The 19,234-nt window shown below is 50.0% G+C and overlaps 1 protein-coding gene across 4 annotated transcripts in view; it reads left to right on the top strand.

Moving 5' to 3' along the window:
* NTRK3 (neurotrophic receptor tyrosine kinase 3) overlaps positions 1 to 19,234 on the top strand; it is a 345,792-nt gene that overhangs the window by 86,910 nt on the left and 239,648 nt on the right. For all 4 annotated transcript variants that reach the window (XM_054041827.1, XM_054041826.1, XM_054041829.1 and 1 more), the window contains one exon: positions 15,504 to 15,572. In XM_054041827.1, the coding sequence (XP_053897802.1) occupies positions 15,504 to 15,572 (69 nt within the window). The remainder of the gene's footprint in view (positions 1 to 15,503; positions 15,573 to 19,234) is intronic.

Here is a 19,234-nt window from a genome sequence, read left to right as displayed (position 1 = left end):
AGAACTGGTCCCCTCCATATTCACCTGCCTTTTTCCCTCTCCTAGCTCCCTCTTCCCAGTGCTCCCACATGATCAGTATTTTGCAAACAGAGCCCCAGTGGTGAACTTGCAGCTGTTCGCATCTGTCTTGCAGGTGTCTGTTTTTCTTGTCTGTTTCTAGCAGCCGGATTTTTGGGGGCAGGAGGAAGAGCTCCCCATGGCTCCAGAGTAACAGGTGCGGGTGAAATGAGAGGGAGGGGAGAATAGCTTTCTTTTGGACCCTTCTGTGGTGCTACCAGCCTGTCTGAATTATTCTCCGCCGACCCCTGTGTTATCTTCCTCCTCCCCCGCACATGGGCTAGATCTCTCCAAAGTTGTGTCTGTATTAAAAAGAAGCAAATAATTCTCTCTAACCTGAACTGATCTCCCAGTGCCAATTCCCCCTGTCAGCCTAAATGGAACTGTCTCCCAGTACAGGTACTCCGGCATTCCCAACAGGCTACACGTGCCCAAAGTTCCAGCAAAATAAACCTATCACCCAGCCTTCCGTCCAGCCCTCCCAGTCATCCCCGTGCAGCAGCAACAGGCTCTGCAGACAGGACGGCCTCTCAGGAGTCAGATACCGCGGTGCTGGACGTGGCCCGAGAATCTGAATGGAATAGGAAAAAGGGTGAATGCAAGACAGGGGTGGCTCTACAGCTGCAGCTCCCCAAAGGCTCTCTCCCATTCTACCTGGGCTTGTTTGCTGCCATCCTGCCCTGCATGAATGCTGCTAACCACTAGCTTGGGCTGTAGTCGCCTTGATGTCTGGTGTCTTGTTGCCCCACAAACGCTGTGGGGGTCCCAGTGAGAATCGGCAGTTTGGGGAGGGCCAGCTTCCTCCTTGATGTTTTATTTGTCTTGTCAGCTGAGCATTTCTCTTGCCTGTTGGATTGCTGCTTTCGTATCCGTTTGCTTCTGCAGGGAACCCTTTGCTACTTGCCTTCCTCCTTTCCCTCCAGGACGAAAACCTTAGCCTCTCCTGAGATCCAGGCTTGCTTCCCTCCAGCGGCCCATTGCCACAGCTACACACCACCTTCCCCCAGATGCTTGCACAGACACACAAACACTCCCCCCTCCTGGAGATACAAGGCTCTCCTCTCCTCCCCCGCCCAGTCTACACCAATCCCCAACAGACATAAACTACTTCAACACAGATCCTCACCTCTCACCCAACATACCCCCTGTCTACCCACTGATATAGGCTGTCCAGCCTTCTTGGCCACATGTCTTCTGCTGTGTCTATCTGTGATGTCCCCAGTACTCCCTTTGCCGCTGGAAGTTGCACTGGAAGCAGGTGTCTCAGTTCCCTCTGCTCTGATGCTGGGGTGCAAGTGCCGTGAGGTAATGGCAGTCTTTCCTTTTTATTAGCTGGTATAAACACAGATTTCTTGGCAGCAGCCTGGCTTCATCAGCCCATGAAGACCATTTTCCTTTGATCTATAATTTAGTAAAGTATCAAGCCATGGAAGTTTTAACAATCAACAGCAGCAGATTTTTTTTGTTTTGTTTTTGCTATTTTATCCCAGGGCTGTGGTTCATTTTTAGATCTTCTCAACAAAGGGTTCAGCTGCTCACACAGGAGCAAATTCATTTGAGCTCTATTCTCTCCTGGTGGAACGGCTCCCTATCTGCTCCCACTAGAGCCAGGCACCTGGCCGGGCAGGGCAGGTGAGCAGGGGGAGTGAGAAATAAGTGTTTAGTGAGATTTGAGCCTGGTGGGAGGGAGAGGACTCATGTTGTTGGCAAGGCAGGGCATGGCATGGGCTGGCTGTTGCTGGAGAAATTTGAGGCAAAGACCCAGCCACTGCTCTGACTTTGAATCAACATTCAGGGGGACAGGGAGGAAAGGGAAGCATTGATAGACACAAAGATGTGGGATGGGGGTGGGGGTGGGGGGAAAGCAGAGAGCGGGGAGCAGGAAATGGGGGAGGTGGAAAGGGATGAGATGTTGAACAAAGAGAAGTTTGGGGGTTTCTGGCTAGTGAGGAATGGGGACCAGGCTGGAAAGGGATAATGGTGGAATAGGGTGGAGCAAGAAGAAATCATCAGCCAGGAGGAATGAGTTGGAGGAGAAGGGGGAAAGGAAGTGGATGGGAAGAATGTGTATGAAAGCAGAGGGATAGGGGAGAAAGGAAGAGATAGCTGGGGTAGGAATGGGGTGTGTAGGCTCCAGGAAAGTGGAGCAGGGACAAGAGGTGCTGGGAGCTGTGCCTCTAAATTAACCAGAACCACCCCCTTGGATTTGGATGTAATATTAAAATGTGCCTAATTATTCTTGGACAAGTTTTGTGATCCTGATGATATTAATTATTCTTAAAGGTCAACAGTACTCACTCGAATCCCCTTCTGTTCAATCATGTAATCAGTTAATTAATTGGAAACTATTTAGCAGTGCCTGCCAAGTGCTTTGTCTACCTCGTGTTGGGTTGTTTTGTTACTGCTGATTTCCCCCGCTTCCCGCCCACCGCTTTCTTCAAAGTCCGGAGAACCTGCAGAGCTGCCCCCTCCCAGCCTGGCCACTGGCACCGAGCCCCCTCGGGAGGGAGAATATGTTGCGGTTGGGCTTTTTTTTAACCAGCCCACGTGAGCACAGACGTTTGGTACCGTGAAGGTTGCTCGGGGGTCTGCTGGCAGTTTTGGTTTTCACCCTCCAGCCTTATGTGCATGTAGCAAACCAGGGGGACTTGGAACATGGCTCTGAGGACAGAAAAAGGCACCTCAGCTACTGGGCCAAGCAAGCCTGCCTGAGCGGCTTCCTGCTCGATGTTGTTCACCGTAGTTCTACTACGACTGCAGTTGTGGGTTGATTGTGTAAAACTCCCCGGCCCCTCCGCCCGCTCTATCTGTGCAGCAGGGCTCCCCTCTAGTGCCTCCATAAAGGTGATTTACTAATCCATTGGCTCTCGCTGTTTCTATACGCAGTGCCTGGAAGCTGTAGTTAAGTATTTTGGGTCCTTGTTGAATACTATTGTGACTGTGCTGTGGGTTCTGGCTTCTCTGTGTGCTTTGTGGAGTCGGAGGGAGGGGCCCTTTCATGATTCCCTTCCCAGGCGCTCTCTGTATCTTCCCCTGTATTCTCAGGATGGCTGGGATCTCTCTTCTGTTGTGGAATGGTCTGCCTCACCCCAGGCCTGCTGAAATCTGGGGCTGGGGATGCAGGGGATGGGTCTTCGCCGTTCGCTGTCTGCTCCCATCTGGGGGAAACAAGCACAATAAACCCGGCCTCCTACTGGAGTTGTCAGCTGGCACCTCCTGGCCTCAGTCGGCATGAATACTGCTTCTGTAGTATTCCTACTGCAGCAGGAAAAAGCCCATTGTACAGTTATATTCCGGGTCTGATGGGTGTCCAATTACCCTGGTGTGGTCTGAGGGGCGGGGAAGTGAAGGGCACTCGGTGGAGGATCTCTTTCCGTGGTAGGGTGGAAGTGGAGGGGAAGGCTCCTCTCACTGCAGGCTGGCTAGTTGCACTGAGAACTAAAGTGCTTCCGAGTGCTGTTGACCTTCACCCTGCGGGGGAGCTGGCAGGCTCAGGAAATGCCATTGCGGGGCCGAGCCAGCTTTTTAGTATTGGCTTGAATCCTCTGAATCCAGCTGTCCTTGGAGAAGAACATTGTAAACAGCCCCCAGGCAAAGGGCGATGAGCGTAACAGAGAGCCTGAGCCAAACCCTGGCCTCTAAACCACCCCAGACCATGGGAAAGTTTGGATCCAACCTTTGTGACCGGTCCCCATCTCTGTCACATGCTGAAGCAAAGCCCAGAGTACCACTGAACCTTTGGGGGTGGTCCCATCTCTGAGTAAAGCTGGGTGCAGCTGAGAGACCCCTTGGAAGAAAGAGGGTGGTGGATGAGGGACGGCGTGTGAAGGCTCTGTGGACTCTGAAGTGCGTTGGGATCCATTGGGAGGAAAGTGCTAGCAGTATGCACGTTGTTATTATCATTTGCGGTGGGAGGAAAGGCGTGTGGCATATGAGCTGCTAGTGCCTAGCTCCAGGGTGCCATAAGTGTGTGTGCACGTTGCTGGCAATTTCACCCTGTGCAGCATTGGCAGGGGAAACGCCCTCGCTCCTCCCCCGGTGTCTCTCCCCCTTGCATCGTGATTGTGGTTTGGTTTTAATGCTGTCGCTGAAAAAAAATAAAATAAAACCTCTCCACCCACCCCTCTTCCCCCTCAGATTCTGCTGGAGGAGCAGCTGGGGGCTGTGGAGAATGCTGGCTGCCAGCGAACGCAAAGCGAGGGCGGCTGGAGTGCTATCTCTGGTCTCCTGCCTAGGAACGGGCCTGGGCTGGCTAGGTGCATCCCAGGGGATGCAAGGGCTGGTGTTTGAAAGGGGGATGTGCTGTGATGTGTCACGGTGGGCAATGGCTCCACCAGGCTGGTGGTGAAAATCTTTTGCTTCTCCCCCGCAGGACCAAATCTTGGCATCCATGCTGGTGTTTCTGGGGTTGTCGTGACTGCTGGCTGTGGCTCTGGGAGACAATGTATTAGGATCATGAAATGATGCTGTTTGGGATGCCCCATGTTCTGAGGCAGCATTGGGCAATCTCACAAAGAGGACAAGGCTCTCCCCCCCCTTCATCCATTGCAGCATTTGGGGAGACGCTAGGGCAAGGAACTGGGGCTTTCCTGGCTGGCATGAAACATCTTTTTGCTTTTTCGTAGCGCTGATATGTTTGCGGTGACACCTGGAAGAGTCCAGGCAGAGAGCGCAGCAGAAGGAATAGCCAGCGGCTAACACTGGCCTCGTCAATTTAACGCTGAGCCCTGTTCTGCTAACTCATTCACTTTGCCTGCGTGTGAGCCAGGGAGCGAGAGGCTTGCGTGCGTTTGGCATTGCCGGGTGCTTTGGCAGGCTCTGCCTCAGCGGTGGCCTATTGGGGGTTTGTGCTGAGCTATCTGAGATTTCAATTTAGTCTAATATCGGCAGAGCCCGATTCGTGGTGAGGGCCTGTGCCGTCGCCGGCTGCTGCTGGGACTTGCTAGGGTAATTTTAGCACGTTCATTAAAGGAGGACAGTACATTTTCCCTTAATGAGCAAAGCTGCTTACTAAACAGGAAATAGGGTGGAGGAGGAGAAAGGAGACTGAGGGGGAGCGGGGAGATCAGGAGCACAACACTGTTTTTAGAGGTCATTGCATCTCTCTGACAGAGATGAACAAGCCGAAGAGTTATTCTCCGGTGCTGGAGAGTGAGGCTTGTTCAAGGGGTTTCTGCCAGACTCGGTGGGTCGTCCAGCTGGGGGATGACCTCTTGCTCTGTTCTGGAAGGGCAATTCCTGAGTCATCAAGCCAGATTACTCTGAGGTGGAATGTTTTTTCACTTCGGACATTTTGGCACACGGTAGAAAATAGATCAGATGGTGAGGAGTTGGCCTAAAAGAATAGTGGGCCAGTGCATTTTCCCCTCCAGCCACTTCGTGGTGCTTTTTTGGTGGCACACATTTTTCGCTGGTCCCCAATGTCTCTCTCCCCTTGGCACCTTGTTTCTGTGTCAAGTGTGTGGCACATGGAGACAGGGCAATGCCAGAACAGATGATCAGGCCTCTCCTTCCTGTCAGCTTCAGTGTCCAGTTCACACTTGCTGATCAACGCAAGGGAGCCAAGATGATCAAGAAGTCTTCAGTCCAGGGCTTTATTGCAGCCATGGGGCAAAGCCCAAATACCCTGGTGAAGACAGCGGGTCCACAGAAGCCTGGATGTGGGGGAGGGATTCCTGGTGAATGGCAAGGAGCCCTGAGGAGTGAGGTGTAAGGGAGGAGGACTTTCCTATGAGGACATATGCAGTAAAGTCAAACTTTGGCATGAAGAGAGGTGGGCAGAGGCGGACCAGTGGGCTGCGTGTCCGTCCTTACTTTAACGTACATCTTCATCTCAAACCCGAAGCACCTGCGTCACCTGGCTGCTCCAGAGAACTGACACGAGACACGTGTGAACCCATGGCATTTGCTGCCGGCTTCAGTGGGTTAAACTAGCTGCCACCAGGAATGCTCAGAGGTTGAATTGTCTTGAGAAATGAAACCATGACAAGTCCATGCTTGCTGGGCTCTCAGTCTGTATTGTTACCCTTGGTTGTGCCCAGCTGTGTTTGTGCAGGGGCCTGAGCAGGACTGACGTAGGGGCTAGTTATGTCGGAATGTCAGGGAGAATTTCCCAGGCTCCCTCTGGTTGGTTTTTGTTCTTGTGGAGTTGGTGGTCCCTTTCTTCTCTTCTCCCATTTCCTCCCTCCTTATTCCCTTGCCAAAACTGGGACTGCTGCTGGCTAGCAAATGGCCTGGAGAGAGCCACAGTAGGTTGGTTTCCCTACCCAGTGACAACAGCAGTTTTTACTTCAACCCTGAGTGTACTGTCATGACTTTCTCCTGCCGTGTGCTTGCCCCCTGCCATCCTTGGCCATTAGATGAGAGGGTGGGGAGTCAGTGGGGGCAGCAGCCTACGTGCTATATTGGGGTACAGTGCCTTAATGGACAAGGCTGACTGGGCCTGTGTTGCAGAGCAGATTGAATATCAAAGAAGCCACGCACTGTGCCCCTGACAACCTGGGACTGGGGAATACATTGGGGATGTGCGTTTCACTTCTAATTTATACCAAGCACTCATGCGCGCCCTCTCAGCAGCTCCATGCCGCTAATCCTCTGGATCAGGATTTTCGGAGCTGGCAGCGTGTTATTAAAATGTGTTTAAAAACATCTTCCATGCGTAAAGAAATGTGTCAGGTTTGAAATAAAGGGCAACCATGGAAGGGGGAGCTCAGTGGGAGAAGGAGGGCAGGCGGGTCCGTCCCCAACAGCAGCGTCTTTCTGCCACCAGTTGGACTGAATCACAATAATATAGTTTGCAGTTTTAATTACAGAGGCTCTTGTTTGTTAGTGTCATTAATCAGGCATCTGGCTCAATTTAGCTGAATAAAAATGGCTTTTAATAGTGGAGCCCTTTTTGCTGCTGCTTAATTGAAGGAAAAGCAAACATGCCATTTCCTTTTCGACTAAAGTCCAATTGTTCTGGATTTCGGGAGCTAAACTCCTCTTTAATCCTCCACTACAAACAAACAAACAAAGAAACCACCACCTCCCCAAGAATGGGAGTGATGAGCCGTTCGGCAGATGCATCTCAGTGGCCCCCTTCATCTGCTAGGCTAAGATGACTCTGATCGCCTTACATTTCTCTTCTGCCTTTCTTCACCAAGGTTACCACAGCACTCTAGCCATATCCAAACCACTTCAGCTACCACTGAAATGCAGCCACCTCTGAGTAGGGGTACAGATGCTGCCTAATAATGCACATCAACGCTTTAGGAGAGATGAGGTGACGAGTCCCACACAGTTGAAATTCCAAGAGGGAGAGGAGGTAGAATGTAATAACCCGGGCGGGAATACCCTAACTCAGGGATTGGCAACCTTTGGCATGCGGCTTGCCAGGGAAAGCATCCTGGCGGGCCGGGCCAGTTTATTTACCTGCTGACGTGGCAGGTTCGGCCGATCGCGGCCCCCACTGGCCGCGGTTCGCCGTCCCGGGCCAATGGGGGCGGCGAGAAGCGGCGTGGGCGAGGGATGTGCTGGCCGTGGCTTCCTGCCGTCCCCATTGGCCCGGGACGGCGAACTGCGGCCAGTGGGGGCCGCGATCATCCGAACCTGCCGCATAAGTAGGTAAATAAACTGGCCCAGCCCGCCAGGGTGCTTACCCTGGCGAGCCATGTGCCAAACATTGCCGACCCCTGCCCTAACTCTTACAAAAAATGCATGAGATTTATAAGCACCAGTGGTCAGGAATGTTATGTCTCATCTCAAAGACAGCTGCTCCAGGAACACTGCTCCCCCTGACATGATGCTGGGACAGTGGAGTATTGTTGACTGTGACCTTTCCATCAGAGGTCACTAAAGGGTCTTAAATCTGTCCCGTTGGTGTTCAGCCATTCAAATGCTCTTTTGACCTGTAGTCTAGAAATGTGGGGTACTTGGCCGTTATGGGCCTCCCCTCCTTTAGAGCCCCCTTGGACCAGAAGGGTACAGGGAAAGAACATGTTATTTGTGACAGGCGAGGAGAGTGTTTTGAAGGATTTCCCATGGAAAGTGGGTCCTTGGAGGGTCCTGTGGGATGCGGAGGCTGGCAGGAGTGAGGTTTAGACAACCTGAGGTGGAAAGGGCTGGTAACATAGGCTATTATTAAGGTTGCCTGATGCATCCCATGATAAGATCCTATTTTAAGTTGCTTATAACTTTGCTAAATTTTATCCATTTGAGCTGGAACGTTTTCATGCAGGCTGTCTGCTTTATGCTAAATATTTTTTGGAACATTTCAGCTAAAACAGTTCAGCTGCTCCCAAGAACGAAGCGAGGGAAAATACATTGTTTTATCTGTGACAAAGAATTCTCTTTTCTTTGCAATGCTCTAGTGCCCCGTGCTTTGGAGTAGGGATTTGAAATTTGGTAGGCCGGTGGCCTTTGTGTCAGAGATGTGCCTTTTGCTTTCCCTGTGAAAATCTGCCCACATTTGGCCCAATTATAAGCCTTTGTAAAATTGCAGTGTGCACACGCTCAGTAAAGAGTTGTTAGATTTTAGCAGGTACAGTAGTTCCCTGGAGCACACTTGCCTCCAGAGCCTGGAATCCAAGATTCCAGAGTCTCACCATTCCTCTGCTGTCAGCAACTATCTATGGAAACACACTGGCAAAGTGACCCAGTCTCCCCTAGTGCTGCTCCACACAAAGGATGACAACCTACTACTGCTGTTGGTTACTCTGTTAGCTCAAGCGACAGAGGTCTGTGCTGTGGCTCTAAAACTTCCAATTCTGCCAATGACCCGTATAGGTGTTTATATGGTGCCACATAACGTAATTTCAGTTTTTTCGTTTGGCTTTAAAAAATTACCCAAATCCTAGGAAATTACATACAACCTTCCTGTCCCAAAAAAACCCCAACCCAAACCAAAAACCAAATAAGGCTGCAAAGTCAAATGCTCAAATTGTCAGAGTTAAGGTTGCTTGTGGCTAGGCCAGGGTCTTGTGGGTAAAATAGTATGTGATCATGTAACTAAAGACTGTATCATAATGCATGCACTCAAGGAGGCCAAATAAAGATTACACAGGCAACTCTAATTCTGGCATTTCCTATTTTTTGAGTGCTTAACAGTGGCCCTGAAAGCACCCCAGTGCCAGAGGGCAACGGGCACTTTAGTAGCTAGCAGTCAGCCTGAGCTGGCCTGACCAGTGTACTCCAACTCACATTGTCATAATCTGTATCTAACAGGTGTGGTGTAAGGTATCAGCTGTGAATTGATAAAACGCTGGTTGCTAGTTTTATCGTGTGGGGTCTGTATGGGTGATACGAGAAACATTTTGTGATGGAAATGTATTCTCAAGTGTTTTTGGCAGGTAGGGTTTAAGTCAACCCACCCTAGACAAAGGAACGTGGTCCCACCTGCTTGACTTTGCCTCCAATGTAAATTGAACAAAGAGAGGCAATGAAAGGACGCTTACATAAAAGGTAAACAAAGCCATCAAACTACTAGCAAATTGGGGAGATAGTTAAGTGGCTATCTCAGTGGGGGGAGGAGACAGCAAAAATGACAGGTGTCAGCTCCTTGGTGGACCCACCAAGCTGAGCCCCCAGGAAGGCTTCCTGACTTTGAAAATAAAGATAAAACTTTGAGGACATAAGCAGAGAGAAAAAGCCGTTTTGGCATCCTTCACCTGAAGAGACAAAGAAGCCAAGCGCTTTAAGCTCTGTGTTGGATCTTGGCTAAGAATTGACCATTCACGCTGGAAGAACAATGGTGGTGATCAAATCACTTTGAACAAGAGGCTCTAGTTTAAGTTAGGTTTTAGTTTTAGAAGCATATTTTTACTGTTGTTTGTTGGTAGCCATTTCTGTCTCCGTTCCGCCAATATGGTACCACTTGAATGTCTGTGCTATGTTCATAAACTTAATCTTGTTTGATGACACCACCACCTCAGTGCGTTGTTTCAAATGGAAGAGTAAAATCATCAGCCAAGCGAACAGGCTGGTGCTGCGTACTGTCTCACCAGAGGAGCAGCAAACTCGATAAGGTTTGGTGAGGACTACAGTCAGAGGGACTGAGCTCTGCAGGGGAGATGGTTTTGGGTAGACTTGGGGCTGGTGGTGTCACCCTGAAAGGAAGAACCAGGCTGGTGGAAGCGAGTGTGAACCATTGTACCGCTGTTGCCAGGGCTATGAGCCAAAGCTGCCCAGCACAGAAGCACCAGGCTTGCAGGGTGGGCGGTGAAACAACCCCTTACTGGTCTGGGTGAACCACAAAGCGTCACATGACTTTCCAACCTCATTATTTTTTTAAATATAGTATTTTTTTTTAAAATAAACCTCCTAAGATCAGGAACCTTACATAACTCACCCCACTTCAGAGTGTGTGTATCTGCCTCTGTTCACCAACGCCTTCCCCATGGCGTGAATCTCTGTTGAACTTCCCAGATAAAAGTTGTGAATAGTCGTCCCTGCCCGCCGTCGCCTGCAGATGTTGCCTATTGGGTCAGACGGTGTCACCGCTCTTCCGAAGGAGCGTTTCCTGCCAGCTGTGAGCCAATGACAGTGCATCCCCTCTTCACTGTGTTCTCCGGGAGGGGCGCGGCGAAGGAGTGAGGCTAAAAGCCGAGCACATCTGCCTAGCAAAGCGCCTCGCATTAGCGAGGCCGTGTCCCCTCTCCATCTCTCCCTGCCCCAAATTGTAATAACATGATTGTGCTATTTTTGATTCCTTATTTGCGTGGAAAGCCTGTTTTTTCTTTCCTTTTTCAGAATCCAATTTTCTCTTGACATTTCTGCCTAATGTAGCTAAACATGACCTTTGTGAAAGGACACTTCCAGCAAGATGTGCTCCCTCCTCTGCAGCTTTGTCTGCCGTTCTTCTACATCTCTCTCTATTTCTCACCCATCGCCCTTTCCACCCTCCCCTCTTCTCTCTCTGGTGGGGGGAACTGTAGAACATTTACCAGCTAATCTTTCTGTAGCAACGGGATTTTCCTACCCTCTCCTCATCTGGCGGTGCCAGACTCCCAAAGGTTGACTCTTCTCTGAGGGGCACTGCAGTCCGATTCTCTGGGGCATGCTTGCAGGTTGTGCCCATTTCCCAAGGCTTTCCTGCGGATGGAAGTGGGAGCCATGGGCTTGTCTAAATGGAGACTTAGTGCGTGGCATGCTGGGGTGTAAACCTCCAGCGCGCTAGCCTGCCGCACACTAGCTAGCTGTGTGGACCTTGCTGCCGCGCCCTGAGTTCCGTAGTGTGGTTTGATCCATTGCTGAGTGAAACCGTAGTAGGTCTAAGCGCGCTATGGAACTCACGGCCTGTTAGCATGCAGCAGGCTAGTGCGTTGTGGATTTACATCCCAGCTTGCCACACGCTAAATCTCCTTTTAGACCAACCCAGTGTTTCCACAGTGTTGGGAATTGAGGGATCTTTGCTGCCTCAGTGAGATTCTTGCAGTTTGCAGTGCTTTATGCGCGGTATGATGTAGCGTGACATGAAGCCACGGCTTATGGATGCAGCGGAGTCATGTGGCTACTACCACACAGCTGTATGACACCAGGACACGTGATGGGATTTATCCTCTAACCAAAGTGAACGACGCGTATTTGGGAGTGTTTGCCTTGTAAGCAGCACAGATGTGTCTGGGCTTCAACTGCAGAATTCCAGATCTGACCTCTTTAGGAGAGGTTGTCCTAAGTTAGGGCAACCCCTGGGGCTGTTCTAACCTATGTCTCCTAGAATCTGAGTGGCAGAGGGGTGACTTAAAGTGACATTTGCCCTCCAACCCCCTGGGCTATGGCTTGTGTGCTACATGTCTCGTAAAGCAAAGCCTAGACCAGGGATGGCAACCTTTGGCACGCGGCCCATCAGGGAAATCTGCTGACAGGCTGGGACAGTTTGTTTACTTGCAGTGTCTGCAAGTTCGGCCGATCGCAGCTCCCACTGGCGGCGGTTCACTGTTCCAGACCAATGGAGGCTATGGGAAGCGGCGGCCAGCACATCCCTCGGCCCATGCCGCTTCCCGCAGCCCCCATTGGCCTGGGACAGCGAACCGTGGCCAGTGGGAGCTGCGATCGGCTGAACCTGTGGATGCTGCAGGTAAACAAACCATCCTGGCCCGCCAACGGATTTCCCTGACGGGCCGCGTGCCAAAGGTTGCCGATCTCTGGCCTAAAATCTGACATTGACTCTCTCCTGGAGGCTGGGTGGCACACTGGCTTGTTATTGAAGCATCCTTCAGGCAGGTTGCGTTGTAGAGGCCAGGGTGTCTCAAGTGGGCTGGCTGGGCAGAGACCCAGAGCCGGCAGGTTTCCAGGGGCTTTGTGAGGAAGATTGTGAGGAGTTCTTCCAAGCTGGAAAGGTAAAACTCCTTCAGAGACTCCTGTATCCAAAAAAGATCAGTTTGGATTTGTAGGACCCATCCCATTTATCGCCCCTAGCACTAAATACCTGGCCTCACTGTATATTGCTTTCTTATTCTGAGCATAAGAGCCAAGTGAATCTAATAGCCCAAACCCTCAGACTCCCTCCTATATCAAACCCACGTAGAGCCGAAGTCAGTGCCTCTCCGTGTCCGCTCTCAATGCTGCCTCGTGCTTATCCCAGTTCCCTGAGTCTGATGGGGATCCTCGTGCTTGGCCTATAGCAAACTTGGCTGCCTGGAGCTGCCTTCGTGCCACCACCTCCTCTTGCCCCATATTTCCTCTTTAGCTGGCTGCAGATTTAATGAGGCTCTGGGTCTCTTGTTCATGTCTCTTGCTCTTTGTCGCCATTCTCCGTGAATAAGGTCACAGCATGAATGATCTCTGCAGCCAAGGAACCGTTGTCATAGCTGATAAATTGCCATGCCTGCCCAGGCATAGGTGACCAGGGCAATGATGATTCAGATGGGCCAGCAAAGGGGAGGGAAATTAGAGGATGAGGAAGGGGTTGAGTGGCATGAGAGACAGAAAGGGGTCAGTGCTTTAATGGGAGGGAGGGAGATCAAGGGAAGGGGTGCTATTGGTGATTAATAAGTGTGCAGAACCCCACTGCTGAGAAGGGGGAAAGACAGTCCTGAAGCAACTCTACTCTGCAAATCCTGTTCACTGGACGTTCGTTGCTGGCATGCAGCGATGGAGATGGCTTCCCGTTCCTCCCCATACAGCGGGTTCTCCCCCACTAGCAGCTCTACAGGAATGAGCTCCCAAACCAAAGATTCTCCTGGGCAGATATTGCTGTCTCTGCACTCAGGGTGTGGGACCCCAGATCTCAGCCTTCACTGTGACTTAAAAAGCCAGACAATGACTTCAGGGGTTACTGAAGTTTATTGCTGAACTTCCAATTGAAGTCTAAACTCGGGATTCGCCTGTGATCCACCCCTACCTCTTGGTTCTTGCTGTAAAATGGGAGTTTGGTTGGGAAGAAGAGACGGCAGAGTTAATTAGGCTGTAATTAGGCGAAGGCTTTATGATCACTCACGCTGATGATTAATGGTTTGGAGTTTTTGCCCCTAGTTTCTGCAGCTGTGGGTTTTCATGCTCAAGTTGTTGCAGGTGCAAAAACTTCAGCGTGCAGGTGCGAGCTGAATTTGTGTGTGTGTGTGTGTGTGTGTGTGTGTGTGTGGTCTGAGCTGCCAGGTGTGTAGCTTTGACGTGCAAAGCTGTGAGGCCTAATTTTTCTTCGATTGCTTGCTCATGTCAATTCCATGTTAGGTAAGTGCGCGCCCACGTGCACAGCTGCCGGAGATTTTTGTCTTACTGATATCCACAGGGCCAGCTCTGGAGCCCCATGCTCATGTGCTGGTATATGATGCGCCGCCAGCCCTGCGCCCTATCAGTTTCTTTTTACTGCCTGGGGCGGTTGCTGGAACGCCTTTCCTCTTGTGATGGCAGGTCCTTATAGTGGTTCTCCTTCATAGTTTCTTGTATATAGTTGTTCATAGAGTTAGTATTTAATAGTTAGTAAGTTACAGTTAGTTAGTGGTCCCCTTAGAGACGTCGTCCCAAGGATGGGGCTTGCTCCGGTCCCCGGACTTCAAAGCATATTCCGCTTGCCATAAGCCTATGCCTGTCAGCGACCGCCATGCAAGCTGTCGGAAGTGTTTGGGAGAGACGCACATTAAAGATAGGTGCCGATTCAAGACCTCTGCAGAGCCACTACCTGGTCTTCAGTCCATACCTTTGTGTCCCATTACGCCATCACCCAGCAGGCTCGGGACGACTCCAGCTTCAACAGAGCAGTGTTGCAAACAGCACATCCATGAACTCTGAGCCCACCTCCAGGGATATTGCTTGGGAGTCACCTAACATGGAATCGCCATGAGCAAGCACTGAAAGGAGAAAAAAACGGTTACTAACCTTCCGTAACTGCTGTTCTTCGAGATGTGTTGCTCATGTCCATTCCATGAGGTGGAGTTGACGGCAAGAAGGAACTGAGAGGCCACAGGGCCAGCAGCACCTCATATACTGGCACATGAGCGCAGGGCTCCAGAGGGCACGGATACCACTAAGGCAAAAATCTCTGGCAGCCATGCACGTGGGCACGTGCACACACCTAACATGGAATGGACACAAGCAGCACACCTCAAAGAACAAGTTATGGTTCAAGGAAGTTATGGAACAAGGAAGGTTACAAACCGCTTTTTGGGGGTTTTTTGAGTGAGGGTTGAGGATCCATTGAACATTTTGCCTTTTACAAAATTTAGGTTCTTTGTTTTTTCCCGTCATCTTAAAACGAATCAATAACAAAATACAAGCGACCCTTCCGTCTCTGTGTGTGTGTGTGTGTGTGTGTCTATCTTTCTCTTTCTCATACTCTGCCTCTGTCCTCTCTGAGCTAGTCTTTGACCCCTGTTTGCTCTCTCTCCCATCTCCAGCTCTTTTTGTCTCTCTCCTTCTTTTACTTGACTCAGTAGACGTGGGCACTGGTTTGTAAAATGTTCCCAGAGAGAGAAGAGGTCACATTTCTGTAGTTCAGGGCGGAGTAGTGCTAGGAGGTGGTTGTTCTTAGTTGCTACAGCAGCAGTTCCTTTTGGTGTGAAAGATGCAGAACCTAATGGGAAAACAAATATACAAATCCTGTTTTAAAATTTCCCTTCTCTGTGTTTCTATTAACACTTTGGACTGTTACAGTTCAAATAATTCTAAAGATTAGCATTTTGTTTATCTCTTGTATTTCACTTGAGTTTGGAGAGTGTAACCGGGCTGATCAGTTTTCCTTTCTGTTTGTAGCTGGTTCCCTTTCCGGTTCTCAAGTATAGTTGCAGGGAATTGTTCTGTTTGTATTTTTCACATTGCAACAGAATATGGACTGTTTTCACAAAAAGGAAGGGAAGTCTTCTATCCACATTCAGTGTCATTAAAATATTTTTACTAAACCTTAAGTTGGGGCCTTGGACGACTTGATAGCCTCCCTGTAGATGTAAACTGTAGGGGAAAATGATGAACCCTGTAGGGTCTGGTGCAGAGGGAATTATTCACCATGAATTCTTTCTCTTGTTAATTTTCAGAAACCTCTCCGATAACCGGCTTACCACACTGTCATGGCAACTCTTCCAGACACTGAGGCTTTCTGAACTGTAAGTTCCATCCTGGAGGGATCTCCTGGAAGTGGGGTGGGTGGGAGGGGGTACAGAAAGTCCCCCCCCCAAAAAAGATTAATTTTGAAATCGGTGATATATGAGTGTGAATAATTATCTAAAATCCCAGAGGGCAGAGTGAATTCTGGAAGGGGTTCCTGGGCACGGAAGCACCAGAGCCCTGCTGCTTCTTTGTTAACTTCATAACATCTTGTGAACTGATGTTTGGGGCTGATGAGAAAGCCATTTCTGGGCTTATAACTGTTTGGTTAAATGCAAGGCCAGATTTTAAGTGGACCTCCATAAGGGCCAGACCCTGTGAGATGGGAAGAGTCCTCCACTCTCATTCATTTGCAGGCTATGGTTGGTTGTACGGCAAGGGTCATCCAACTGTGGAGGGGTGCATTTCGTAGGCAATGGTGGCTGTAATGATAGGTCACTCCCTTGCTCTTGAGTAACCAAGGCACCTGCCAGATCCTGTGTGGGCGAGAGGCGAGTATCTCTCCTGGGTCACCTGAGGGCTGCAGCCCACTGAATTATTGATAAAGCATGCTCCACTGTGTCTGAAGAGTAAGTGGACATGAAATCAATGGAGCGCTGCCCTGGTGACCTGTTTTGTTGAGTTTTAGAAATAGTTGTTCAGTGGATATAAAAAAAAAATGTACGATTTATCCCAGAGGATCATGGGATATCCCATTCATCCTCACCTGTGATCAATACAGCTGTAAACTAGAAGTGACTTATGAAAGAATAATGACAGTCTCTCAAGTGGGAGTAAATGTGTTATCACCGCTGTTACGGCAGTGTATTTTATTTCTGTCAAATTGTTAAATGAAAAATACTAATAGTGATATTAGAAAATAAAGAAATACCCATCCGAGGGGGAATCTGGCTCACAGAGTTAAACGCTGGATTTGGAATTCATCTCTGCACTGATTGCAGCTCACACGAGTTCCAAGTCCTGGCTCAGGTTTCAAGTTTAAAAGAGGTGAGTGGCTTGTAGTCTTAGGTTTCCATTTGTTCTCATTGCACCATCTGGCACAATTCAGATTAGTGGTTGCTAGCCAAGAGAGGCCCATGAATGGAAGAGCAGGGGGGCTGCAGGTCCGGACTGAGGTGCATTGGCAGAGTTGTGGGGGAAAGCCCAGGGCTGGGATAACAGGGGGGTGCTGCAGATCAGGACGGGGGTGCTTTTGCAAAAATCGTTGGAGTCAAGCTCTAGAATGGGGTATGCTGCAGATCAGTGTAAATACTCTCAATGTTAATTTGTTTTTAAATGGTTCTGTCCCATTTGGTTATACCGCACTTCAAGTATATCCCATGTCTACAACCCCACATCAGGCCAACACCAACAATGATGGAAACTGAGGATCCTTCATATTTGGGCAGCAAAAAAATTAGCCAAGAAGCCCCTTTCTTGGCCTACAACAGGGATTTCGATCTGGTTGAGCTTGCTTCATGTTGTGGCAGCAGGGTAGCTCATGTCCATTACTCGAAGGGCTGACGATCAGGTGAGCTATATGAAGGAGGAGAATGGAAGTGGTGTAAACAGTCCAGCTCCTTTTGGAGCCTCTTGCAGAGTGGTTTTGTAGGAGGTAGTGAGCCTTGGCTGGTGGGAGAAGTAACATGGATGAGGTTGCTGGGGATCAAAGAAGGGGGAAAATGGCACTGCCGTTATGAAGCGGTGTGGTGGGTGCTATCCCTTATAAAGCTTCAGGCCTCTAGGGCTGGGAAAGTATTAACTCCCAAGTGTGTGCGCCTCAAGCTATCAAAGTGGCTCCTAAGATGGAAAAAACCCATTGGGTTTAAGTCCTTCATTGAGAGTTATGCCTATGGGGGATGACTTCCTTTGAGCTGAATCAGAATCAGCATACAATCAGCATACAGTTCAGATAAACAGAAGTTTCCAGATGGGATCCTGCTCTGCAACAAGTCTCCGTCCAGCTGGACCGTAGCCAGGCTGGTGGTAAGCAGTAGGACAGGACAGGGATGCTGCTCCAGGAAGTCTGGAAGAGAGAGGGAATCTTTCTTAGCAGGCTGGGAGAGTACCAGTGTTGGCGGGAGGCGTGCTTTGAGCACCTCCGCTGGGATAGGGATGAGGGTGGCCTGGGTTGAGAGAAGACCGAAAGGGGTGGAAATCAAACTACAAGGCTGAATAATTGTGAATGTGAAGATGCTAGAGAGTGAGGGGGAAAGAGAGAACGGAATAAATGTATTGCACGCAGGGTTGACCCCTAAAGCTCAGAGGGCAAGATGAGCGCAATGGGGAATAAATCTCCAGCAGGTTGGGGAGAGGTTAAGAACGGATGGTCCAGGAGAAACATAACATTTAAAAATCCCAAGAGGCTCAGCCAGTAGAAGACATTTATGTCATATCAAGCTACAAGATGGGTTACAAGACTTGGGAGGGAGGTGGAATACACAGTCCACACAAGGTGACAGTGTTGTACTGGTGGAAGCTAGAGAGAGAGCTGCAGTGTGAGGTTGGCTAAGAACTTGAAGGTGAGCCAAATCTCTCTTGAAAGGAAGAAAGTAATGAAACGAGAAGATAGATGCAGAGAGACAGCAAGCGTGAGAAAGTCAGGTTGAGTCGTACGAGCTCTGCAAGGCCTTGGGGAGGCAGGAGAAATATTACAGAAGACACAAGAACACATGTTCGCATGATGTGTACTATCCTGCAGAGCGATGGGAATATAGGAAGATGAGATGGGGACAAGCTGGCCTTCTAATGGCAACAGCTGCTGCTGCTTAAGGCCAAAGATGGAGTGGCGGTTACCGAGAGGACATCCGGCAGAGTAGACAGCCCCAGCTGGTAGGAGGGGCTCGTCACTTGAACATAACCAGGCAAAAAGGATCTGTTAGCATTGCAGGGCATCAAGAGGCAGAAATGTCAGTGCAGGTAAAGATGCCCCCAGGGGGCCAGCTGAAAGAAGTGGAGCAAGCGGTAAAGGTAATGGTGGGAATGTGACAGATCGGAGACCTGGGCAGTGTAAAGAGTTCAAATGACTCTACTAAAATGTACCAGGCAGGCCTTAGCGCTTTGGGACAATACGTGTTAAATGGCTTTCCTGGGGAATACCTGGGGAGTTTTTAAGGCAATTGCCACAACTCCGGTTTTGCAAGAACCCAGCTTTTCGGGGCTACACCCTAAGGAGAGGGCCATCAACTGGTGATTGCCTGCTATGGGAGTTCAAGCACTGACAGCTGCCAGAGCCCTATGTTGGAGTTGGGGTGACCCCGGTAAGCTTTTAGGATGCAGGTAGGTGCTTTTCTTGGGTTTTTGTGTGCTTTCTTTGTAATACTTTGACTTTCAGAATAAATGTGCTTATTTAGAAGGAGCTGTGTGTTAACTTATAGCGGCTGGCCACACACTGCTCGTTGCCCTTGGGGAGAGAGCAAAGCGCAGGCGCTGGCCATTTAGGGAGATTGGATTGCTGCGGGTATCAGGGAGCTGTGCTGTCTCAGGTCCAAGCCAGAGGGGAGTGAGATGCAGGTCTCTGCCCAGGAGAGGTCGCAGCTGGAAGCCCTCAAGGGACCATGGAGGAGGAAATACAGGTGCAGTTACCCTGAAACGGTGACAGGGAGAAACAGCTCCTTGGGGTGGATTGGGAGGAGAGGCACTGCTTGGACATGACATGAAATGGAGAGCGATAGAGAACGTC

Source organism: Malaclemys terrapin, chromosome 10 (assembly GCF_027887155.1).
Source record: "Malaclemys terrapin pileata isolate rMalTer1 chromosome 10, rMalTer1.hap1, whole genome shotgun sequence".
In the NCBI taxonomy this organism is placed as follows: Eukaryota; Metazoa; Chordata; order Testudines; family Emydidae; genus Malaclemys; species Malaclemys terrapin.
Note: the sequence above shows the minus strand (reverse complement) of the source record. Positions and strands in the feature narration are given on the sequence as shown.